Source organism: Apteryx mantelli, chromosome 1 (assembly GCF_036417845.1).
Source record: "Apteryx mantelli isolate bAptMan1 chromosome 1, bAptMan1.hap1, whole genome shotgun sequence".
Lineage (NCBI taxonomy): Eukaryota > Metazoa > Chordata > Aves > Apterygiformes > Apterygidae > Apteryx > Apteryx mantelli.
In genome coordinates this window covers 218,882,363-218,909,219 of record NC_089978.1, presented here as the reverse complement: position 1 = coordinate 218,909,219, position 26,857 = coordinate 218,882,363, and the positions used below count along the sequence as shown (strand labels likewise).

Below are 26,857 nucleotides of genomic sequence, written 5' to 3'. Positions count from 1 at the left end.
CCAGTGTCCTGCTGCCAAGTTATTCAGCTGCTGAGGGTGAAGTTGCAGGATAAAGCAATATATCATGACTAGCTACAAATGAGAAAGGAGACAACCCCATCCCCACCCACCCACCCCCCTTTTCCCAAGAAACCCAAAATAAAACCCATCATCTTTAATTCCGGACAACCCACGAAACTCAAAGTTTCCCCTTACAGGCAAAAACGATCACGGTAGGATTGGGTTTTATTCTTTCTCTTCCCCCCACCCCGCCACCCCTATTTATTTCTTACATTTGCTAACTCAAAAGTCAAAGTCAGAAAAAAATATATATATTTAGTCGGAAGTATGTCAGTTACATTTTATTAACCTACTCCAAGGGAAAAGCTTCAGGGATTCACCATACAAGTATAAAACCCCTTTCAAACACCTAGGGGTTACTATATTACTTCATCCCAGCAGTCAATCAATGCAGTAAAAAAATTAAAATACTGAAAATGGATGCTTTTCCCCTCTTCCGCATGTCCAGTGATTGCTCTGTTACAGCGTGATGAGGTCTACGAGGTTGCCTTTAGGAGGGGTCATGTTGTCCGGAAAGAAGTTGACTAGTGTATCAAACAGCTGAGTCCTCTGCGCGTAAGTGTGATCGACATCTGAAAAGCCTGAGGGAGGGAGAAAAGCGAAAGCCAGTCAGTGCTCGCTGCTTTAAACGTTCAGTTTCGCTGCGGAATATGCCAGTTGCCCATTTTGCACGGCTCTTAAACTTGCTGCTTCTGCCCCAACCCCTCTTCTCAGAAACCCAGCCTTGTACTCAGTTACGAGCACAACTACGGCCCAGCTCCCACCTGTAGCACTGCATTCACAAGGCTGCTCGCTCCCCATCCCACCACAACGCACAGATACGAGCGGAGTTCGTGTCACCCCAAGCCAACGCTGCCATCCCAACACCACAAACAGGAGCAAGGAGAGAGCTGTCAAGCTCAGTGATGGTCCTGAAGGCTTTGGGGAAGCAGCAGTCCCAGGGACTGCTCTGATGCCCCAGAAAACAGAATCCGAGTAACTATTAGGTGCCTCGTTTCTTCCACCTTCAGGCTTTCCTCATTATCCTACTACTCTCTTAACCAGAACTAGCATTTCCTGCAGGGTGTTTTGGGGTTGGTTTGTTTTTGTTGAGACAAGCTCTGGTGATCGTAGGAGTCCAAAGTTGTGGAGCTGCCATTTAATCACTAGGCTGCACCAAGGACTCAGGCTGAGCCTTGGTCCAGGGATCCTTGCAAACTCGTTTTGCGAAGTGCCTCCTCCTGACAGGGGCTGGGTTTAGCCTCCCAGAGAAGCATGTTTATCCAGATCCCCACACTTAAACCTTCAACAGCCAAGAACAATAGAGTGGGCATACAAGGATTTCCGCTGTTTTGTATTATTTACATCACTGGTATCTCAAAGGAATATTCTTTTCATTCAACGAATCCAGTCTTCAATTAATCAAAGTCAACTAAGTTAATCAAAGCAAGGAGGACTTGCTTTTTTTTTTATTTCAGAAGCAATACAATGTATGTATCCTCCTATCTGTAAAGCCAATCTGTAAATACATCTTAATGGATTTCCTTAAAATGATACTACATCATTTTGCATTCAATAGTTGTCTAGAGATACCATTAAAGCACATTTAGAGTGTCAAATCAATGTTTAAAAAAATTAAAAGCTGGAATATTTTAGTGCATAAGATAAATGGAGAAACTGATCTATTAAAACACAACTGAAATGCTAAATATCTTTGACAGTGTGGGTATCCTCTTTTCATAAAAACTTGTTCTGTGGCTACTATAAAAGGACAGCACAACAGTAAGTCATTCTTTAAGTGTTACTATGGCAAACTAATTAAACTTTTAGAATATTTAAAACTAGGGAAAAAAACTAACTCTCAAACTGAGTTTGCTTCCTTTGGGAAACAAAAAAAGTCATCTTACAGCATCAGCTAAGTGACATATTCTAAACTGCACAAGCTCAGCAGTGTAGGTAGCTCATTCAGTGGGGCAAGGAGTGCGATGGGCTTTTTCCTTCCCTCGGTTCCTTAAATTCGGAATTATTTTTGTTGAAGACTGAAGGCATCATGCCCTTACTAAGAGTTCAGTAACTTGTTGGCAACACATTATTACAACAATGCAAGTTATGCCTATAATCTTCCTAAAGATTGCCCAGGATTTATAACTTGAACTATTTAAGAGCATTAACTAGATATAATAGTGAAATAAATAATGGGTTTGGCTCAGTTCTCCTGTTTTCGGACCTACACACCACTGTTTTCTTCATCGCTCTTGACATGCTGCCCAAAGAACTAGTTGTGCAAAGAACAGAGTGAACCAAACTACTCCAGGAATTGCAGTTATCACAGCAAACAGATCTGTAACCATGCTGTGAGACTCCAAAGTGACGTGACAGAAGTTATTTTATTCCAACCAAAGCTTCTGTTTATTTGGATAACAGTAAAGCATCAGATGTAATAAGAGATACAAAACGGTCCACGGAGACATGGATTTAAAACCACTGGTGACAGACCTTTTAAATGTGGGCCTTGAGGCGCTGGATACCGGTCATTGTAAGTACTCCCTCTCGAATATCTATCTAGTGGCACTTTGCATATTTAAACTGAAAAAAAGACCTAGAACATTCATGCGAGCTGTAAGCTTTTGCTGTCAAGAAAGCCAGCAGAAACTAGCAGTAATGATCCTCATTACAGCAAACATATTTAGTATAATTCTTCTGATACATAATACTCACCAAGAGTGGTGAAATCCGAGCCAGACTTAAACAGAGCCGAGGCAAGAAGCTGGAACTGCAGAGGGGGACGTTGAGGGACAAAGAAAAAATAAGAGTGTTATTAACTGCACAGGAAAAAAAAAAACAACCAAAAAACCCCAAAGCTTCTTAGAAGTCCAAATGGCTTTAGAGTTGCTGGGTTTACTTAGCACAGTCTTTAGAACTACTGTACCGTAGGTATGATAACGGCAGCAGACGCTTTCACACAAGCAATAGAGTTTGACACCTTGGCAGAGCGAGTTGGATGTTTTCTCCTAGGGTTCTGAGAGCACTTGACTGAGAACCCTAAAACCTTTTTATTTTATTTTATTTTTGCCTCTTCAGCAGATATCCTACCAAAATAAGGTGAACCTTCTTCCACACAACAACATTCCTGGGGACAAACGGGGTATAGTCTCATCAGTGAGCGTTACAACAGGAAAACTGTTCCTGGGGAGCGTGAACATCTTGAACACAGGAAAAAAAAAAAAAAAAAGCTTTAAATGGTAACCTTTTTCTGCTGCCAGAACAGCTCATCTCACAAGCTTGTTTGGGGCAAGGACTTGAAGAAAAAAAAACCTCACTCACACACACCCAACCCGCAGAAAGAAAAAAAAAAAAAAACCCACCCACACACAACCAAGTTCTTTGTTTGGGAAGATTAGAATTCAGAGTAAAAATGTTTCAAGTAACACGTTCGCAGTATTATTCTCCCTTAACGTCTTACTGATAGACAGTGAACGCGGTATCTTCCTCCACCCCGGCTGCTGTTTTCAGTTATTTGTGCTTTAGCAAAGCTTAGCGCTTTTCCGTGTTTCCTTACGAAGTTAGCCAATCCCTTACAGGCTCCTAATCTTTTGTCTCCTGCCTGTCTGCGCGTCTCCGCAGCACACTGTGCACAGCCCAATGCAAAAAAAAGGGAGAAAAAACCCAGAAGAGAAGCAAATATGTTAAGGGAAGGGGTGCATGTGCACGCAGGGGAAGAACAGCCAGGAATTATATTTCCATCAGCTTAACTGCAATTCCCAGAGAGAGAGAGAGAGAGAAAAAAAAAGGAACATAAACAATGTGTAGGCATCTAGGAGTAGGAGAAGGTGACAAATAGCAGCCAATATAGATCTGGCGACAAATTGTATCACATCAATCTGATTTCTTCTACAACAGGGCAGCAGGCCCTAGGGATGGGAATATCAGCAATATCTATTATCCGTCTTGACTTTCATAGGACTTTTGATGCTTTTATATGATATTTCCAAGGCAAATCAGTGAAGCGTCGCGTAGATGAAGGTTGCAGGGAATGGCAAATGGGTCAAATAACTTTACTGAGGGTAGCCATCATCGGTCTGACATCAAAATGAAACCATGAATCGCAAGAGGAACGCTCCTCGGACGTGTGCTCTAGGTTCAACATCATTCTGCGTTTTCAGCGGAAACCAGCCCGAGAGAGCAGGATACATCCGTTCAGCTCACAGGCCTTACACCAAGCTCAGACTGCCAGCAAGTTAGCAGACAGGCTTCAGACTGCTTTTTCATTTCATCCTCATCATCCGGATGAAACAACATGCAATTTAACAAGGACGGGTACAAAAACATACTCCAAAAGGAATAATCAGCTACACAAAACAGTACAGGGTTACATGGGCTCTGTGCAAACGTATTGAGGAGTTATAACGGATGAACATCATCCTATGGCAAAAAGTGACAAACGCAAATTCATTAAAAGGGGTAAGTCTAAAAATAAATCAGGTACTCCTACTGCTATCAAGGCTCAGAAGGTCTCATCTACAGTAATACAGCCGCTTTTGCGTGCCCTGCATTAATTAGCAGAAGAAAGCACTAAAAATATTAAGTGTTCTGAAAAAAAAAATCAAGTTCTACAAGGAAGTTTGACCGAGTTAGAGCTGCATAACCTCCACAGAAGAATGTCCAAAGATGAAAACAGCAGAAAGTCACAAGCGTAAAAGGCTAGTATAAAAAGGTAAATCTACAACTAGCTGCAAGAACTCACAAAAGTACTTCAGCAAGATTAATTTCAACATGACATCCAGAAAGAAAAAAAGACTGCCTAAAACACGGACTGTTAGTACACTGGAATAAATTCGCAGATTTTCCTGGAAGCTATCACTGGAGGCATTTAAGAACAGGTTAGAAAGACATAGGATTGACATGCTGGAAAATAGAGGGGAGAAGTTGATTAAATAATCCCTTGAGTGAGAGGACTGATTATATGAAAGTAAAAGGGACTGCAACGCTACGCATGTATTTCACTGCTATGATAACTCGTAAGAGTCGCTTGGCTCTGATTCAGTAACGTACTTAAACAAATGCCCAGCTTAATTAGCTCAAAAAGTTGCAATAAAACCAGTGGCTGAACATGTGCTGGTTCTGATGGCAAGTGCCATGTCCCGGCCATCTTCCCCTTGCACGCAGTTGCCTTGCAGGCCTGCTGACAGCTGCTAAGCCAGCTACAGCCAGACCAAGCGGGTGGCACGTGCTTTGAGGGGCTCCCCTCCTTCCCCAGGAACGCAGAATCCAGTTAGCAACCGAGACCCAAATCCGCTGGGAAGACCATATGCCAAGTATTCTGGTCTCATCTGCGCTTGGCACAACTGATTTCCACCGCCAGGAGCTTCCTTCTAGCTTCCTCCTCAGCCTTTGTGGAGGAGTATCCCGTCTCCTTCACTGATGCCACTACAGTTCAGTTAATCTTGAGCTTTTTAAAAAAGCGGTATTTTATGTACCACCGCACATTTAAAAAGCACTTTCTGATAGGAAAGTCAAGTGCCTAAGTTCAGAACATCAATTAGAGCAGACAGCAGCGGCACTTAAACCAGCCCATTCAGCATTTGCATTTCAACGCCATCTGAATGCGTGATATTCTCCCAAAGGACCCTTACTTTTCCCAGTGCATAGAATGGTCACTGTTCACTTAAGACCAGGTCTCCCACACACTTTCAGCATACATCCAATGCTATAATTACTTCACGCAGTCCAAACTCTTCTCGAAAGAGGGAATTAATTTCTTCATTAGTTTTTTTCTATTATGTTTACTGCTATCATATCAGAGTACTCCAAACACTGACTAATTTTGGATCCCCTATTTGATACTACCAGAATCTGATTTTTCAAAACGTTTGGTCTTATACAGCTTCTTTTGAATTCAGCTACAGCCAAAAGAGCAAAGTCCCCAGCAAATTACATGCTGGATTTCCTATCAGACACCAGAATGAAAGACACAGTTAATGACCATCTCGAAAAAGTGATTTGCTTAGCATCACATAGCAACTCAGTTATAGAGACAGGAACAGAATTCAATTATCCAGCAGAAGCATCCAACTGCTTTAATCGTGACACCACCCGTTTTCTTCTAACAATCCCTTTGGCTCACTGTCTTCATCTATTTCAAATTAAACTTGCATGCAAAAGACAAGTTTTCTTCATTACAGTTAACTTCTCCCTCAGAGATCCAACCCACCTTCCTAACCGAGGCAGGGATTCTTGAGAAGTATCACCTAACTAAGAAAAGGCTCACCAACCACATTCAGAAAGAGATCCAAATGGGTGTATGTGCATGGATAATATTAACATTGGCATTTTCCAACTTTTGTCCATCATGCATCCAACATTATCGTTCTTCCAACAGTTATGCATCCTTATCTAGATGTTCAACTAAAGCAAAAAAAAAAAATTCCACTGTGTAGCAGCATACTCAAACTTGCAGGGGTTATTTGCTGCATGTTTTTGCTATTTGTTCAAATGAAACAGTTAACACTAAAGGGGAATGAGTAACTCCTGTCTGGGACACCTGGTAGGTTGTACAAACTAGGAATAACCTCCTCCTCCCATAACGTCTGTGGGTTGCGAGTGCTCAGATTACAGCATAAACCAGTTTCCCAGCTTCGACCAATTCTATGGGGATGGTGCCTCGTGGTGTAGTTGCGAAGGGGCGATCAGAGGCTCAAATTCTTTGAGGATGGAGCCTTAGGTTTCAACAGCTGAAGTCTGAACACTGCTTTTTCAAAGGCTCATTGGCTCCGAAATCTCTGCTCATGCAGCACTCAAAACACTGAGGCCTTACAAAGAATCACAGCAGGACATGAAGAAACGAAACATGCTTCTCTTGGCTTGTTCCTAGAACTATTTTTCTTATTTGGACTTAAATTTTCCCAGAAATTTCAGTCTAATGCAGACCCAAACAACACATTTGGGCTCAACTTGCTTTATCTGGCAAATTTATTAAAGAAAAAGTCCAAGAATGGAAAATATGAAGTAGCCTTGAAGAGAGGCCTTGAGTCCCAGACTACAAGCTAGTTAAGCCTAGAGTTGGCCTCCAGGTCCCTGCTCCTTTCTCCTTACATGCTCCAAGAAAAACAGACTAAGTTTTACTCCTACTTTGGTTCTATTTTAGGACAACCTCAGAATCCAGCACAAGTTCCTTCTTCACCACTAGGTACATTTCAGCCTCACTGTACAAAATCATCTTATCTCCTTTCCTTGGGCAGCATCTGTCATCTTTATTTTCTCGATTTCTTCTACATCCCACTAAAGAAACACAAATATTCCAGGTAGGATCATGCCAGTGTTCAAGCAACAAAACCTTTAGCTTTATAGGTGGTCTACTGATGTTTTCATGCTTTAATAGCACCTGTTTTTTACCTGACATAAGTACCAAACTTGTAGTTCACTCTGATTTGCTATTTTGATCACCCTTATCTTTGAAAGCCTCTCCTTCCAAACTGTCATTAAATGTGTATCTGTGTATGAGACAGAAAAGCATCCATGCCAGCAGATTTTTTTTTTTTTTTCAGTTAGCAACTATAAAAACCAGTCTTTAATATAACCCATCTCTCCATGAGCCAGAATGCATGGGTAGACCTCCATTTTGCTCTGGAGATCAAGCCTCCTCACATACACATCAGACCTACTAATCTTCAGCCAGTAAAAAGACTCACTGATCTGAAAATACTAAACTCCCAGAAGAGGTTTAAGTGATTTCAAACAGAATCATAATTTAAGAGAACTAGATCTGCATTTGTGGGCAACAGCAGAGCCAGAGCTGACATACAGATGGTGGCTACTAAAACAAGCATCCATGAGATAGTTGTTGCTTGCAGGCATTACAATTTCACTCTAGAATAATTAAAAAAAAAAGGAAATGAAACTATAATCCTATAAACATCACTAGAATTCACAACGAAGGAACAAAAATCTGGAGGTATGCTCTTACTGCCAATCATTCATGCTACTTTAAACAAAATTAGTTACTAACGCCAAACTAAGTTTCAAGAACAGTCTGTTTATTTTCTTTGGCATTCAACTCAAAACAGCTGAGGAGACTTGCCTAACGAAGTTAAAAGTAAATAAATTATTTCTATTACAAAGCATGCAAGCTTTATGCCAACATGAAATTCTGCTTGTAGTAACATACAATAATTCACCTATATCTCAACCCATTAAACATGAAACATAAAACATGAAACCATATAGGCCAGTCTCTAATCACCTTAAGAGAAGTGTAACAAAGTCAGGAACAAACTCATACAGCTTGGTCCTTTCCAAATTTAACGGTTGCCTAGAGAGAAAGACAAACAGGCAAGAAGGAAGCTGATTCTCTAAGATTTGTCACACTACGAAGCCTTGCAATGCTGGACGACTGCAGCTCGCTCCGAGCACACCGAGCAGATATATAGCCCTTGATATTAATTAAGGCTATCCTGACTACAAATAAAGACAGAGTATGCAGGTGTCTGTGCTGAGACGCACAATTAAATTGGCGCTTGAAATTTGATATGGGATCAAAAAAGCCTGCGTCAGTCCTTCGGAAAGCACAAGAGCTATTTGAAGATGTAATGCCAGAGCAAAAAGCCAACTCGATGTGATAACCGGAAGGTAAATTGACGTCAACTGGAAATGCACCCAGTCAGTACCAGTGCAGTAGCTGGCTTTACGCCAGCTAGCTAGCAGCTCTGTTCCAGTGCAAGAAGCTTGGAAAGTTAAAAACTCTTTGACAAGGACACTTTGGGGGGGGGGGGGGGGGGACAACAAATAAAAAATAGTAAGAAACAAAAAAAAAAAAGCACCCCCAAAAAAATCGTTAAACAAATTTAGGAGACCGCTGGAACTGAAGCTGGAATTCTGCTGAGCAGCATGTGTGTGTCGATCTGACAGACAAGCAGGAAAGATGGAAGCTAATCAATTTGGCCTAGCTCAGGCACTAGGCCCACAAAGAAACGATGCTCAACACATTCACTCGGTCGGTTCAAGCTACCTAAGCTCACACAGCAGAGCATAAAAGTGAATGCAGAACATCAGCACCTGCTGTGAAAGAGGGCACTTTTCCCCTCCCCTTCAATTATTATATTTCTATTCTGTGTAATAGAACTAGCACTTTTCCCCTAAACCTGAGAAGTTCATGCAGTCAGGTAAATTCGTCAGCCTTATAAGGCAGACAAGTTAAATACCATGCACTGAAGCGGGAATATCAGGTGCCATAACATATTAAAGGATCCTCCTTGCCAGATACGCACTGTATACAACCTTTAGGGCAATTTCTTTGGGTTACCGGGGACAGGAGGCAGCACGAGCCGTCCAGCTTTAGCCAGAAACCAAACAGGAGAGGAGCTCGCTGACCACACCGTGCACGCTTTTGGTTCAGGCACAGCCAGCTAGGCCAGATCTCTTTAGGAACAGCTTGGCAAGGACACGCCATGGCATGGTGGGGCTACGAGAACACAGGCATGACGTGGACAGGACACAGGACGCTGTTATAGCGGTTTGGGGGGACGAGGGGAGATAAGGGGGGGAAGAGGGCATCAGAACGGTTATTGCGGCAGGTTCAAATAGGAAGAGCAAAGTGGTAAGGCAGGGCCTAATTGGGCTGAGCACCCCGACGTATTCTGTTACTTCTCTCTTCTGTGCTAGAAATGGCTCGAAAAGATGTGAAGATACTTGATAACGGATAGTTTCAGTAAGAAACTATCTAACAGAGAACTTATTGACACGACACTTAATTTAAATGTTTTGTTGGGCCACAGAAGTTCATAAAGACTAAGCATCATTTATGACAATCAAATGTGATCAATTCCAAGATCCTGATAAGAATAAACGTTCTTCTTAATTTCTGCAACACTTCAATTCTATACTGCGCAAATATAAGGATATTCCTACTCACACCAAAAAAAACCAACAAAAAAAAACCTTTTAGTGCCTGTATCATGGTAATTCTAAAGTAATGAGTTAAAACCAGAAGATTAAGTGATTTAATCCAGAGACTCAGCACAGACTAACAGTGTCCATTCTCCTACTGCAAATTTCATAAAAGGAATCGTCAACTGACTTCAGAAGTCAGTAACAGAAGAGCGTAAGGAATGTTATCTCCTCTTCCTCATTTACCTGACTAGTGCTGAATGCTCATACAGCTAACTGGCTGCCTGAAGTCGCATGTGCAAATTAACGGCAAAAATCAACCGTCTTATCTGACACTTTACACTATTTCTTTAATCCTTTTTGTAAAGTGACACATACTGCGGTAATGGAATCAAAACAGGAAATGGGAACAAATTCCTGGAACAAACCAAAGAACATGCTCACTGGATAATATTCAAAAGGCAGAGGAAATAAGAGTTTTAAGGTTAGCAAGCAATGTATATATACAACCTACTTTCAGAAATACAGATAATCTAGAGAAAAGGTCTTTCCCTCTCCCAGAGCTATTTAATATTGACAAGCCAAGGGCAGCGTGCATAAGAGTTTCTATTCGCTTTCTGCTGCACAACCAACCACAGACTCATGACATTTAAGAGAGTCTACATTTCAATTAAAGCTCCCAAAATACACAACAGTATGTAGGAATTAAAACAAAGGCCTAGTCTTCACTAGTAAGAGTACAAATGCTATTTTATCTGGAACTGCAGTTGTAAAACCACTGTTTCTAAGGTAGTATGATCTTCAGCATGGCAAAAATATACAATAAAGTGTCATGCACTGGTAGAGCTTTTTTCAAAGTGAATAAAAACAAGATTTAAGATGCTTAAAATTTGTGCTAGAACTTCCACATGAGAACAGGATTTACATTTCTTTCTTAACTAAAAAAGATGAACATTTTCATCCTTACCTCTTTCGTCTCCTCAGGGTCCGAGTGATCCACAGTTACATACAAATCATTCTGTAGGTACTTCAGTGCACTAAGAGGGTCAGTTTGAGCTTTTTCTTCAAACCTGCAAAGAAAGAAGAGACAGACAACTCGAATGCAACCGTTTCCTTCATTACTAAATACAACCACCTCTACCCAGAGCAAAACTTATCTTACAAAATTTTCAGCCAAATATTTCCAAATAAAAATGTTCATGGCATCTCAGCCTCATTTTTGCTAGAGTAGGTGCTTTCAGGCCAGACTGAAACATGAGGAGTTTTCTTTTTTTTTTTTTCCTTTTCTTTTTTTTGTGTGTGTGAGGGGGGTGCAGGGGGGAAGACTGCAAGAGCAAAGTACGATGCTCCATTTATTAGAATTGTTTAAAAGCATGCGAAGTTGCTATACATGGATATAAAGGCATTTAGCACAGGTTTCCCACACACAAGAGAAGGAAGGTATGAGAAGCACCCCATGTCCAACAGTTCAAATGTGGACAACCCTCATTCTTTTCCCACTTTCTTTTAATAAAGGGAAACGGTAACCTCTGAATTCTCTGAAGAAAGAAATGTACCCATCTACTCTCAGAAAAAGATTTCGGGCTCAGTAGGGAAGTAAGTCTGCTCACTGAGGATAGAGCACTGAGTTGGGCACATAAGCCTAGATAGTGGCAAGGTTTAAAATTATTTCTCCCCCCTATCACCTAGTTCTCAGCAGTATCTCACACTGCGTGCCGTCTTCTGAATCATCAACACATAACATCAAACTTTCCCACAGTGTTGTACTAAAAATGGCTGAGACAGAATTCTGGATTCCGGAGACCAGGACCAAAAAAAAGAGTTCTCAGGTACTTTACTGTACTAGCCTTGTATCAGCTGCCTTACAAGAAAGCAAGGTATTTTATTCATAATATATTTCAGTTTTCTTTATCAGATTGATAGGCTATTTTCCATAAGAAGTCATGTGGAATGGATTTAACTATGTCATCATATTTTGATTCGGGTCATCTATGTGGCTATTTACACTGCTGAGGGTATCTGCAGCCCAAGTTTTGAAACTGTCTTGAGATCCAAGTCACTTAGACAATCCAAGGAGCATAAAAAATTTGTCTGTTAACTGATGTACCCAACATTTTGCTAATTAAACATAATTTCTTCCAAACATTTACAGAGATTTTCTTAGATATCTCTATGATCCAGAGAGCTGAGATACCTTAAAAAATGCCATCAAGACTTCACCTCTACACCACACCAGCTTGGCTCCACTATGACTGGCTGGTACTAAACAAGCTAACAGGTCAAACGGGATTCCAGCTGATCCAGTAGATCTGCACCGTGGTCTAGGCACCTTATCTGGTGCCTAGAGCTCTGGGGAGTGCAGTGAATGGATATCCAAGTGACTGTGCAGGTCAGCTCAGGCCTCGAGAGGCATATGAACTCCAGCAATGCACCCACCATATCAGTCCCAGGCTGGTCACGTTTGGGCTCCCTCCCATATACTCCAAGAAATGGGAACACGGTGCATAAAAACCAAACTTCTGCCAGACAGGATGCAGCAGCATTTCTTTGGAGCGCAATTTAAGCAAGTGAAAACAAGTAACCCGAAGCAGTGTCTGCAGGCAATACATCATGAGTTAATAAGCCTCCCTGGTTACTGGCGAGACCTTTACTGGTTCTTGTAGGTACCCCCCCTGTTACACGGCTACTCTGCAAAAGGGCTCATCCAGCCACAGACCCTTGACTATAATGATTTGCTTGCTGCCTCTGAAGTAAAATACCATTAGTAAAAATTGACCTCCAACTCTGGGCAGAGCTCGATAATGAAGGATTCTCACCAAGAATGCAGAAAGAGACATTTATCAACTTCAAATCATTTGCTGGATCTTGTAAGGCTCTCTCACTACTGCAATTTCTTGCTTAAGGCAATACCATAAGCCTGATTTTGAAAAGCTTTTGCTCTAACTAGCAAATATAAGGAGGCTCTGAAACATCCGGAGTGCAAGCATTGCATCACACAGTGTAGCTGAATTCTGCATAAGTGAGATCTTTAAGTGATTCTGAATGGGAAACAGTGATGACCCAACTTCGGATGAGTCTCAGATGTGCAAACGAATCCAACCCCCAGACTTCATTAGCATCCTTGTGAGCTGTTACTATCTCCTAGCATGCTGCTTCAGAAACATACTCCATTTCCTTGGGAGGTGACAGTACCAAAACACATGATGATGAGCAGCAGAGTGAAAAGGAAAATTTAAAAATTCTCCATGATTTCCCACACAACTTCCAGATTTTTCTCGCTTTAGAAAAGCGCAGTAAAACTAGAGAAAAGTCAGTTACTGCAAGTCTATAGTTTAATCCTGGTCCCACTACTTTTATTTATTTTTATTTTTTTAAATAATCACAAGACTTGCAGACCATCATATAACCAGGCACTTGTGAGAAATAATTGAAGAAAATCTTTTGTGTTTCTATACCTGTGCTTTCTTATGAGGTATTTGCAGTGTCTTAGCAGGTATTCCTTTGAAGGTCGACAGAGCTTCAGAGACCAGAAATCATCTAATCTCATCTTTGGAGAGCAGGACTTGCCAGGATTCCCTCCAAATAAGTAATGAACCTAAGTAAATGAGATGCAGATCAAGAAGTTGATTGTTTATGTACATCTTTGTTTAAAGAAGAAACATTATAAGCTTATAAGGAAGCCTCAATAAGAGGACTTTATAGACCACCTGAAATATAAGCTGTCTCAAAATACAATCAAAGGCATTAAAGAGTTTTTACAACCTCACTCACAAAACTGCTCCACGCAAAGTATTCTAAGGGAAGACACACTAACGAAAGCACCATGGTGCAGGCAAGCAGCCCTTTCCTTGGGTCAGAGAAGACCACTATGCTCCCCAAAGACTGGCAACATGAGCGGGAAGTCCTAAAGATGCTCAGAAGTGACCAACATGCTCAACTAATCTTGGGAGATGACATAAATAGGGCTGGTGTCCCCCGCTTGTCCCATAGGCTCCAGCTAGCCTTAATTTGATTTGCAGAGAAAAATATTTCCATAGTCTCTGGAAGAGACTGTTACTGCAATTGCAAGTTAGCAAAACCGTGATACTGAACATCACTTTAATGTCTGTTTAATTAGCCTGCCACTTAATATAACTGTGCACAAAATTCATTTTTTCTTCAAGGTAGCTCAAAAGAAAAAAAGCAGTCTTTAGCAGCGTTTTTGTTCATTTTAAGATACGCTTCTGAAATACAAGGCTAGACTTACAGTCTCAGAGAGGCAAATCTCAAGAAAAGTGGAAGCATTAAAAAGAGGGTTGTTTATTTCTTCACTTTTTTTCCACATCATTTGGTATTTCAGATTCTGAACTGTTGATATTAAACACGTCACAAAGGATTCTCAAATACTGAGGTTCAAGAAGTCTAACAGGCTACCTTTCTCCACAGCTTTAAAAATAATCACTCAAAACAATGTATTCTACATCCCACTGATGTAGGCTCTCCTTATTTATACCAGAGGACTTTAGAAAGGTCACTTGAACAGAGGTTTCTAAAAATAAGACTCTTCAAAACAAGCACATCAAACAGCTCTTTAGACAGAGTAAAGCTGGGCAACTGCCACGATTTAGAAACCCTCACAGTAACTTACAAAATTCTGTTCAGTCTCATGGTACTTTACCCTCAATTGTTCACTTTTAAGTATAACAACATTTACATTCTATCACTAATATATGTGACAAAGAAACAATACAAATTCTCCATACAGAAGTTGCATCTATTCTTCCTTAAACATCCCCAAACTTTTAAACTAGTTAGGTTTCCCAAATTGAATTAACATCCTATGGAATGATAAGTCTAATTCAGTTCAGACCATGTTTCAGAATAAATAAAACAAAATTTAGAAACAGTTGATTTTAATCACAGAATACTGGAGTAAGGGTAAGTGAGCATGTCACAGTAATTTAAAATCATAGGTTAATGAAGTTAGAGTAACCTAATCTTTGGATTTAGATTTTATTGGTTAACATACACAAAGCCCTAAGTTTATTGAGCGGTCATGTACACCATAAACAATTCATTTTAACTATAATTACCAAGCACAGGTGTGCAAAAGTCAGATAATGCTAAAGAATGACTTTTGCTTCTGACATACCGGATAAGTAAGGCATCTCTGTTGGAACAGATTCTTAACCATTTGCTTAGCTCATTCAAACACACTTTCTCACAGAAGTGTTGGTAACTATCTGTGACCATTTAGAGGGATGATCTTGAGAAAAGAAATAACTCCGAAGTCACTAAAAGAGGTTTTGAGATTAAGTCCCTGAGAATAAGGCACCAAGCTTCAGTTGTTCTCAAATATAAGAACAGCCACAAGCTAGCCACTTGATAAGCTCAGCAGGTTTAATGTATCCCATTGCCTGCATTTTGATTGTATCCAGAAGCTACCAAGTCTACTTTGTACTCACAGAAGTACCTCGTCACTTTATTTCAAAAGGCAATGACAAGTTAACTGAAATTACCTACCCCACAAGCCCAAACAATAAATAAAAAGCCATATTCACTGTACCATCTTTGATGAAATGGAAGCTGACCTAATAGAAACGACTACACTGGAAGAGTGACAAGACTAAAATTACTGCCCCTGTATCTGAGCACTCATACCTTGTGCAACTCATCGTACACCAGTTGGTGGGCAAACCTTGGGCAGGGCTCCTCTTCCTGAAGGCTTTTACCGGGATTCTCTTTTGCTGCTTGGTCATTCTTATAGACGCAAGACCTGAAATACAAGGCAGTAAGTAATGGTCAGTAGTACCTACAGGAAGTAGAAAAAGTTACTGAAAGGCTACAAACATTCAATTAGAACCACTTGGCATACAACACTGACCATTTTCTTACTTCTCCATATACTGTCCTCTTTAATCCCATCCCTGTTTTTAGCTTTGCAAAGAAATATATCCAACAATCTGACAAAATGCCATCTTGACTGAACAGTCCATGAGCACAAGCCAAAGAAGAAAAAAAAAAATCCAGAAAACGTACAAGTTCCATGTCATTAGCTGTGTGTATCTAGCACATAGATATATTGGAGGTATCTTTAGATGCTATATTGCTCAGTAAGAGAATCGCCTGCATGAAGAATTTTCTTTAGGCAGAGTAGCAACTTAGATGCATTAGTGCTATGGGAACCCTAGGCTGCAAATTTTAACAAAGCATTTTTTTTCCCCCTAACTGAAGGCCCGTTTTTAAGAGCCATTCTCACCCTTCAATGTGATTTGTCCTAGTTTTGAAGAGAACTTTAACAGAGAAACACTGCCAGCTCTAGAAAGGGACAGTGGCAACCAGCTACCAAGTACCATACAGCAAACAGATGAGGGGACGTTCTCTCAAAACACTGGATCTAGCAGTTACCTGAAATGCCACTGTATACAGTCTGGAAAGAGCTGACAGATCTGGCATGAACTCTTCTCCATCGCCATTCACACACAGAGCAGAACAGCTTCCTTAATTTCCAATAACTAGTACCATGTACACTGGAGCAAATGACACCTGGCTTTCTATCAGTCTGCAACTTTCATTTGACTGAATTTGCTGTGTGGATGATGAACCTTGGACCTGAGCTTTTCCTGTGGGAAAAAGTCCTTATAAAGACTTACCTCCTTTTCCCTCTTGACCCTCCACCTGTCTCTAACAAAGCAGGAGCTCGCACAACCTCCCTCCTTCATTTGTTTTATTTCTATGGTCTCTCTCTTCCTATAGAATATAGGAAAAACAGGTACTTGGAAGGAACTCAGTAGTCTTCAAGATTACCATTGCTTGGTCATACCAGGCTACAGAGTTACTTGGGAAACATGATCATGTAGGGCTGCTTTCTAAAGGAAGTCAGCGTAGATGTTAGAAATAATTCAGCTCTCATCTACTTACCAGCTGTTCCTCACAATGTCATAAATCCAGAAAGAGTTCCTAACGTTCTCTTCCCGCTTCTCTTTGTCTTTACTGAGCCCTGATAAGACATGGATTTCGTTCAGTTCTGGATCAATGGTAGCCCTTTGAGTGAAACCTGTCATTGGAACTGACAAAAAAAAAAAATTGTTACACTCGGAAAACAAAAGATGATGCAGGAAAGAATCCAAGAAATTGAACTTTGACATTTCCCTCCCTCTGCAGTACGGCAGATTTACCAGTATCTATGGTACAAAGCATGCAATTTTACACAGCTGTCTTCTCAGTATTCTGGGATAAAGAATGTCTCAAGCCTAACTTCAGTACCTCGTTTCCCCATTTTAGTCTTTTTAAAGTTTAATTAGTTTCACCTCTTCATCTGTCATACTAAAGAGAGCAATGGACTGAGCGATCCCAAGCTGGTGTTTCTATGACCTCTCCTCCAGTGCCCTTATTATTTACCACAACTTAAACATGAAACGGCACATCTCAAAATAGGAGCTGTGAAGAAGTCACAGAGCAAACAATTCACTTCTTCCCTAGGCCCAAAGGAGGGAGAGAGGGAAGAGGGGAGGACACAACAGCCAGAGACCGACTCCTTCCCTCCCAAGGACAAGTCCTCTACAAATTCTCTTGATTATTGCCTTGTTTTCTGTAACTCCTGGGAGCACAAAACGCATGCTGAAAGCTGCTCCTTCCTAGTGAAAGGTATGGACGGTGCTATTTCACTTTTTAAACTGCCTTTGGATAGAGCTAGATGATCCTTGCAGATCGGAAGTCATTTTGTTATCATCTCCTCTGCAAAAGGAAGCACTGATTCCTGAAAGCTCAATATAAAAGTTGAAGATGAAACTCAATTACGCAGCTCACAGCCTCACATTGCTTCCTTGAAATCTTTGTCCTAAAGGAAGTTTTCTGTATTTTCTAAAGAGTTGTGGTGTAATTACTAAGCTATTCTTCTGCTCCACCTTCAGATTTAGAAATATGGCAAAATACTGAGGATTCCAGCAGTTTTCATCATAATTTCCCGAAAAAAAGGTCATCAAATTTGTTTGGCAGTCCTTGCTGTTTGTTGTATAATTCCCATTTCCTGTTTCCCTAGGCAACCATGCTTCCAAAATGTATTTGTGAAGAGCACGTGATCTTTGTTTACAGATCCCGTTTGTCTCATTTCTCTTTCTGGGTCAGTTTACAAAGGCTGGTAGAGGTTCCTGGCCCTCAATCAAGATTTTTGGCATGAAAAATTCTCAGAACTCTTGTATTTTGCAAATTCTTCCCTGCAATTAACTACGAACTGCACACACAGCCTAGAAAACAAGCCCCGTGCTAACAAACCATTTAATATTGCCGTTTAAAAATGGACAAAACAGTATTTTACAAGCCTATTCTGTAATAGGTTTTGGTCTGATGCTTCACTGTTCTCAGCTGGTAGGCCAGGAAGGCAATAAAAGTCAGTTTAAAGCTTCTAGACAGCATCTGGTTTGCTACAGCTTCTTTAAGTCCTTACTGAAATGTTTACGAAAATTGAAAAACAAACTGTTTTCTAGAAAGTGCTTAATTCATACGTAAACATAAGTAGAAACTGAAGTATATTCAAATACCGCATTTTCAGAGTCACATTGACAAAATCCTTCCTTACGCGTTTACAGAAAGCAGTAGCAGAGCCGTCGAAGCGCTCACCAGCGTAAGCCTGCCTATTTTGACCTTTAATTTTGTCATGAAGTTTCCGAGGAAAATTCATCCAGTTTATAGGCAAATGGGTGACAGAGCAGTAGGGGGAAAAAAAAAAACAACACAAAGCAAGGAACAATGCTGGCACAAGAACTACTACGTAGCTTGTTTTAGTTACAAGCCACAAGGAAGTTTTTAAATCAGAATAATGAGGTACTGTAGAAGCCACCCAATAAGGAATCTGAGAGCAAAAAAAGAAACAACTATAGACTAAATATCAATTTTTGAAAAGTATTATGCAACATGTTTGTTTGGCATAAGCGTGGACCCAGAAGGATTGAATTCAAGGCATATTTGTGAAATTCCCGGCACGAGAGACATCCACATCTGATCAGCACTGTTAATGTAAATAAAAAATGTCTTTGCAACCTTATCTGCTGGTTTGACTATTAAGGACCATGTCAGGTTTAAAGAAAAAAAAGCATGCATGTCTTCAGAGCCTTAATACCTCAGTCTCACTGAAATGAAATTATAATTATGAGGAACACTGTTAGTATATTCCCATTGATACAGGAAGCACGCACGAAACTTGTCTAGAGAAGTCCCATCCCATTAATGTCGTTAAATAAATGATTTTTTATCTAGTTTATGCTTGATTTTCTGAAGTTGAAATTATTCTTTAAATAATGGAGGAGGAAAAAATCTCCCAAGGTCAGCATCTGTTTTACCACTTTTGGTAATAAGAACAGGGTTTATTTGCAGCAACTATAATCAAAACTGAAATCAAGTAATACCAGGCCTCCCTCAATTGTACATCAATCTCTTATTGACACTGTTCAAAATGTAAAACTCCTAAATAAGCAAAAATACATATCCCTGCACTTGTAGGGGGTCTAAGACGAGGAACAACTTATTATATAAACTAAAATCTTTCACCTGTCTAACCAATTATTTAGAAACCACATTTAAGCAGGGCCTTAGATTAGACAAAGTTGACACCCAATCTTTTTCAGAGACAGAACGAGAAAGTTAGAGCCAATGCAACTTAATAAATAAATAAATAAATAAAAAGGTTAACAAGTCCCTGAAAATAAAATGAAGAGGAAATGAGAAACTACCACAGCACCTCCCTATTACCGTGTAACATGCGAGATTTTAAACACAACAGAAACTTCAAAAACATCTTTGCCCAGAAAGTCTGATCCTACACAGAGCACAAGGGTTACTAATAAAATCATGACGACTGACAAACAGTTCCACTAGGGGGTAAGAGAGCTTCATAATTTGCAGACGCAAAGGACTTGCAGTAAATAGGGGATGTAACGCAACCGACTGAGGTCGGCGTATTAAAGAGAGGCTGTAAACTTGTGAAAGATACTCGGGACATTTAGCTAACAAAACGTAAGCTACAAAGCAAACTAAATCCTGCACATACGAAATTAAATTGAACCTGCGATAGTAACCACTTACCGGTTACTTCTTTGAAGTTTCAGGATCACGAGTAAAAAGCGATAAACAACACGGGATGAGGATCAGATGCGACGATACACGTGGCCTATAACAACTGTTATTTTGCAACGCACTAGATTCAAAGGGTCCATTAGAGGTAAGGATGGCTGCACGGGAGCTCCGCTCCATCCCCGTCCCCTTAACTCCTCCACTTCTTTGCATAAATAAGTAGATGTAAATTGGCTTTGGAGCTAATCTCCACTGATTTCACGCCCGTTCAAAACGCCTCTCAGGCCCAGGCACTGCTCAGCTCAGCCTTGGGCAGACAGCTCAAAGGACATAAAACAGCGCCCGAGAACTTAACCCAGTTTGTTTTGAATGTGGCCAGTTGCACAGCAATGCTAATTCGGCTCCCATGACAGTACGTTACTGATTAAAGAGGAAAAGCAGTACCAAGAAAATACTAAACACAATCAATCCTGTAAGCAAGTCCAATAGATCGTGAATATTTTTCATGTCCCGCTGCATTTTATCCCAGAACCTCATTAAGCAGTCCAGAGCAGAAGGGCGATAAGTAACTGAAAATTAGATGTCTGAATCCTCTCTCCAAAACTTTTCACTTCCATTTATTTTTAAATATCAAAAATATAAAGCTTATGGCCTCAATATCTGAAAGTGATATTCAGCCAAACAGGCCTTTAGTTCTGAACATGCAGCCAGTTACACAAACAAGTAGTAATTCCTGACAAAGCTTTCATAAGATGCTGTCTTACCCTCTACAGTATAATTTTCATTTAAATGTAACGTATGGCAAAGCTTCTATAGAAGATCATGCAGCACTTCTAAGATCCCTTACTCACAAGCATTTGATCATAGCGATGACTTCAGGAAACTGAGCATTTTTTGGTTTGCATGTGCAGATACTGTTGTTTTGCGCACAAGGTTTGCTGCTGCCAGTGCATAAATAAGAAAAGAGTTTTCACAGACGCAGAGCTTGCAAAGCAGTAGATCGGAGTTCACACAGAGGTGGTTCTCATAGCACTAAAAAGCTTGGAAATTAAACCCAACCTCTCTCCTTTGAAGAGATGCTACAGCATGTTTTTAAACAGCTTTGAAACATAGCATTGGGAAAACAGTGATACAAGGCATGTAGTCTGCAGACAACTTCTGAAGAATTCATGGAAGGCAATTAAGGGAAGCAAGTTCATTGGTAGGACGTACGTAACTACACATGCAGAGTTCCTAAGGATTCTTGCTTTCATTAGAAAAATGAGGATTCCATAAACTGAAAGGCTGAAAACCATTAATATAAACTTGCTCTGCAACAGAAATAAATGTAGCTAGTGCGAACCTTGCTGCAAGTGCACGCAGACGCCTTACACAAGCAGTATTGATTAGCAGTGTCTATAAAAATGCACAGCACCCCAAAGGTTAGTGCTCTTCCCTCAAACTGCAAAGCTGATGAGAACCAACAGCTCCTAGATCAGGATAAAGCGTGGTCAAAGCACCTGTACAAATTATTCCTCAGACAGTGTCACCTAAATTACTGTTCTTTCAGAACACGTTACTGCTAATCTCACTACGAATAACTTGCAATATCTTCTCTCTTTGCAATATCCTTGTGATTGTAAGAGGAGAATGCTACATCACAAGGATATCACTGCTCACCAGAACCCAGGATCTGATAGATCAGTTTAAAAAATTTTAATAGATCAGCAAGTTAGTCCAATACCACTACTTGTAATCTATAAAACTGATGCAGCACCTCTCCTGAACTTCCATGGAGTGAACTTAGATGAGCGATAGAGTACACAGGCCAGCTGTTGACGCAGCAAGATAATGATTCTCCTCCTGGATTTTCTCAGGATGAGACCACCTTTGGAAGTCAGCCATGGTCAGGAACAACTAAGGAGAATGTCTAAATAATTTGGTTGTCATCTTGAAAAAGCAACAACCCAATGTGCAATACATGTAAGTTCTCACTCAAGTAACATAGGATTTTGGAAAAAATAGGTCATTTAGTAAATCCAAGTGGAACTCTGCTACCATGCCATCCCTATAGAGCACTCTTAGAAGGCTTTGGCAATTGCTTGCTCTCCAGCTTCCCTTCATAACTAGGACAAAGTATTTTGAGAGTGGTTCAGAGAAGCACCTTGCAAGATCAAGAGAATGTAAAGTCAGTCACAAAAAAGGGTCTCCATGGCAAGAAACACACTGGCCACTAGCAAGGTAGACCTTACACTGAACAAGGGCAAAGCATGTCAGGTGTTACAAACAGTCAAAATGGGATCTTGATATCTTCAGACTGCTAGCCTGAGTTGGCTCCTGGCCAGGTTGGGCTAGCTGTGCTTTCTATTTTGATCAACATTTTTCTGACATCATCTTGCTTTAAATCAGGATTTCCTGGACTTGGCTGTACAGTCCCTGTCCGTGGTACTTATTCGTGAAATCACTAGTCTATCTGGATGGAGCATCTGCTACACCGTGCAATCATCTGCAAGGTATCTGGGAACCTCACAGGTGTCTGAAAAAAAATATTTGAAGTTTATCTGCCCATAAGAACTACTTCTGCCATTACAAGGAGCTACAAGAATATTTAGGGCTTGTTCTCGTTTGACTTTGGAAGTTACCCAATGCTGAGGGAAATGAGAAGATCTTGATTCTCCTGCAGAAGGAAATTCTCCCTCTGCCCAAGAATTCCGACACACCACCTGAGTCAGGGCCAAACACGATTATCACGGGGACCTTGACCACAACTGTGTGTTTCTATTATTTCTGCTAGGGCAGAAGCAACTGCCTGTGATTAGTCCTGGGTTGTCTGCTCAGCGAGTCAGGCAAGCCATCAGTATAGCCTTTTGAAGTTGTCTGGTGTCAGTGGCATCTCTAAACCATGTGCACGCTGTAGAAACATGCTCTGGCATATGTAAGGGTTTTTTTGTTTTTTTGTTTTAAATAGTGTCTATCAGTAGAAGTATATCACTGCTGTGAAGGGGATGCCCACTAAACACACACATTTCTGCCCGTCTTCCAAACACAAGTTCTACTCTTCAGTTGTACTTCACACCCTTCAATCTGTTCCACTTCTGCCTCTCTCCATATCTGACTCATCACAGCAGTTGTATGCGTTTTTTCCCCTCCGTCCCACTTTGCCCGTTCTCTAGCTGATCTGACAAATTTCTTGCTCCTAACACCTATCATGCAGGAGAAAGACAACCAGCACTAATGGCCTAATTTCATTTTGGTGCCCTCCTCTGACAAGGGAGAGAAAGCATCAGTTTATTTTTGATGCAGTGAGCTGGAAAAAGCACCAATACTCACTCAGTGGAGATGGCTAGAGCAGCTGGGAGACAAAAGGAGCTGCAAAGCATACCCATGCTCAAAGCAGATGAAGGCTTGAGAGGTTTTTAGCAGCCAAAATCTTAAAAGCTCTACTTGCCATATACAAAACCATGTTTCATACACTGTACCTTGATCACAGCAGAGCCATTTTCCCAGGAATGAAGGCATGTCTAAGCTTGCTACCCATTATGTCGTTACTTCAAAGTAAGAAACTTTAAGTAAGACTTATCACTCACTACTCCCTCAAACACGTCATCAATATGAGAAACTGTTCCCGGGATCAACACCAAAAGGACAACTGAAGGACAGCAAGAATCACTAAACAGCATAAATATCTCATCCAGAAAAACAGACAGCAGCAGGAGCAATGTATCATTGCCATAGTTTTCTAATGTTGTAACAAGTCCATATTATTGATATACCTTACCTATCGGTTTCACTATTTTTTTTAATCTTCCAACTACTCCAACAGAAATTTTAAACAAACGCGCAATTAAGTTCTCCTAGGGTAAAAATCAAAATAGCTCAACTAAGAATAGAACTGAATGCCACATGTGAGCCAGGAACAAAATGTAATCATGGGACTTTATAGGAACATTTAGGTCAGACATCCTCAACTTGATTCATCACACTGAACAGCACAAACTTCACAGCAACCAGAGAACCATTTCGTACGTACTGATCAAAACAGTATATCATCGCTTAGCAAGACGACAAAAAAAACTTGCTTTTTTGGGTGAAAGTAATGTTGTCAGCACTTGCTGCTCTAATGTAACAGGCATTTTGTTCTCTTCTTGTTAAAATGCGAATAATCCTAACATTTTCTTTCATAAGGGAAATGTTCAAATCTGTTTGTTTACTTTTTACGCACAGGAGAACAGTAAACTGAAAATCTACTCATGAATTATTTCCAATGAGTCATTTTCTTACAAAGCCTACTATTCACCACGTTGGAGCCTGTGGGAAAGGGGAGGGCTAAATATTATATTCGCATTTGCTAAACTGAACCTTGCAGTGAACATACTCAGCTGAGCAGCGGAGCTCTGTCTTCACTAGGAGTAAGACAAGCTCAGTTTCTTCAGATCTGAAGTTATCACAGGTGTCTGCTTGAAGCCACAGGTTTTAAAGCTTCTGGCTACCAAGAAACTTGGTTATAAAAAGCAAAATGGCAGAATGCTAGCAATTTCAGAAGAAAGTCAGGTTTTTAGAAGTTCTAAGGACAAGAAACAGTGTGTGGATGCTTGTAGATCAGCATCAGGCAACATGAGGGCACCTAGAAGTGTAAACAGTGCAAGCTGGTTCTTAGAAGCACTCAAGTAAATAAATCACTCTAAAGAATAAGAGGTTGGGTACTCTTCTCCCTCAGCAGCATAACTAAACAAAACGAGCAAGCAATAATTCACTGCCATCAATAATACACTTGAAAAGTTGAACTAGAGTACTTGCTAAAAATTAAATCTGATCAAAATAAAGAGGGCAGCCTAAATTGAAGATAAATCGGCTTCCAGGGATTTTGGTAATGGAGGAAGAGAGGACAAGATCAAGCATATATATAAGAGAAATACTCAAAGCTTCTCTCTGTGATACAGTGCAACACAAATTTCAGCTTCTGAGCTGCAAGCTCTTCCCCCCCCCCCAGTGAAAGATACTCTGTAAAATAAGGTTGAGTTCTCCTTTCCTGGTTTAAGGACAACTATTTGTCAGTCTTTCCTGTTTTTGGCCGGAGTTTCAGAGGAGATGCTTTTAGTTATTACTTTGCTGAAAACGTCTTCTTGTGAGAGACCACGTGGGCACACGTATCCATTATTTGTATCGTGCTAAAGACGGCAAGTATGAAATGACTGGAAGAACAGCAGACAGGCATAAGCATAACCCATATATTGTGGAGTTTACTTGGATACACAGGGTTAGTTAAGGACGTTAACCTGACATGCCAGGATACTGAAGTTGGCCATTCATCTACTTAACAATGTATTTATCTCATCTGCACCAACGGGAACAAATTAATACACAGTTAAACTCTTACCCATCCCTGAATCTTTCTTAGTGCCATCCGATATGATATCCACATGGTCGCTGTCTACATCGTAACTGAAGAAATCATTCAAATAAGTCTTCGACCTCTGGCCACCAAACACATATAAGCAGCGATTTTTCTAAAAAAGAGGAGAAAAAACAATTTTTTTTTTCACGAAGTTCAAGAAAGTTTATTGGCCAATTGTGACCATTCACAAAAACACTAATTAATCACAAAGAGTAAGAAAGAGATTTTTCTTATAAGCTTAAAGTCACGCCTTAACTACTAGTTCCACTAATCTTGATTTCGTAAACATTTTTCCTTCCATCTCCAAAAAGATTCACAGTGGAACAGTTACGCAAAACAGTTTATATTATTCTCAAACTCAGTAAAAAACACTCAAGAGGTCTTGATTTTTCGGTTTCAAGAGCTAAACATTTATAGGCTCCCAGGTTCCCCACCCAAAAAGCCTCTTACACATGCAACTCTACAGACTTCATTTTCATGATCTGTGTATGGGACCACAGATTTGGATCCAACACAGGGTATCAGCTCAGGAGTGAGCTAGCAGATTTCACATATTTAACTGTTACAGCCACACCTGATCAAGCTGTAGCCTCAGAGCACTGAAACAGCCATTCATTTGTCAAGTTTCATACAAAAGAACAAACAGTCTCAATGTCAAAAACCCACAAGATCATAATTTCACTATAAAAAACAGGAACAAAAGACCGACTGTAAGAGAAACCATTCAGATACCAGCACACTTATTAAACTCAGAACAGGCAAATGGCAAGCCAAGAATACCAGGTTTATTACTTCTTTCAGTTTTGCCAAGTGGAAAGTCCACAAGAGGCAGATTATTTTTCTTCCAAATGGTAGAGAAAACAGCAAAGGATCTAAGCTTCCATGAAGCGTGCTTACAGAAACCTGTATTCTTATGTTTAGCACAGGCATCTCTCACACGTTCGCTGGTACCTATGCAAAACTTTTTGTGGCTCCCCCCCCCCCCCCCCCCACCAGATTTTGGAGAACCTCAAGATGACAAAAACGGAACCGAAAACTGTAAAAGCACAGAATTCCATATAAAAATTCTGATCTCTCCTTTCATTTAAAAGAGAGCAAGAAAAACCTCAGTGAACTGTTCAAACTGAAAATCTGTGGACAGTTTTCAAATGGACGGATCAGGAAACGCTCGAGTGTCATAATATTCATTTCAGTTCTCTCCCTAACCCCCCATTTCAAAGTTCAGGGTCAGCAAAGCTCTGCAAACTCCATTTGCTCCCACAAGAAGCTACCATATAAATTCAGTGCGAAATGGCCATTGTACGACGGCTGCCTACGCAAGCAGTCCAACTTGACACAAATTCCCTTTGCACTATTATCCTCCTGCAAGTGCCGGCACTGACCATCCTCCCTTTCCCATCCTATAATTCCCATGTTCTGTGCTTAAATATACGTATGACTGACTAGCCCAATTGGACAGGCAATGGAAGATTTTTTGAAATACCTAATACTGATGAAGTGCTACACTAAAAAAAT

At 40.5% G+C, this 26,857-nt stretch overlaps 1 protein-coding gene across 2 annotated transcripts in view; it reads right to left on the bottom strand.

Moving 5' to 3' along the window:
* Positions 1 to 310: 310 nt before the first annotated feature.
* The window catches only part of MKLN1 (muskelin 1), a 100,729-nt gene continuing 74,182 nt past the window's right edge, over positions 311 to 26,857 (bottom strand). For both annotated transcript variants that reach the window (XM_067317516.1, XM_067317517.1), the window contains exons 12-18: positions 25,325 to 25,454; positions 16,822 to 16,969; positions 15,562 to 15,676; positions 13,377 to 13,516; positions 10,889 to 10,991; positions 2,758 to 2,812; positions 311 to 641 (exon numbers count right to left, since the gene is read on the bottom strand). In XM_067317516.1, coding sequence (XP_067173617.1) covers positions 520 to 641; positions 2,758 to 2,812; positions 10,889 to 10,991; positions 13,377 to 13,516; positions 15,562 to 15,676; positions 16,822 to 16,969; positions 25,325 to 25,454 — 813 coding nt within the window. In that variant the 3' untranslated portion in view covers positions 311 to 519. The remainder of the gene's footprint in view (positions 642 to 2,757; positions 2,813 to 10,888; positions 10,992 to 13,376; positions 13,517 to 15,561; positions 15,677 to 16,821; positions 16,970 to 25,324; positions 25,455 to 26,857) is intronic.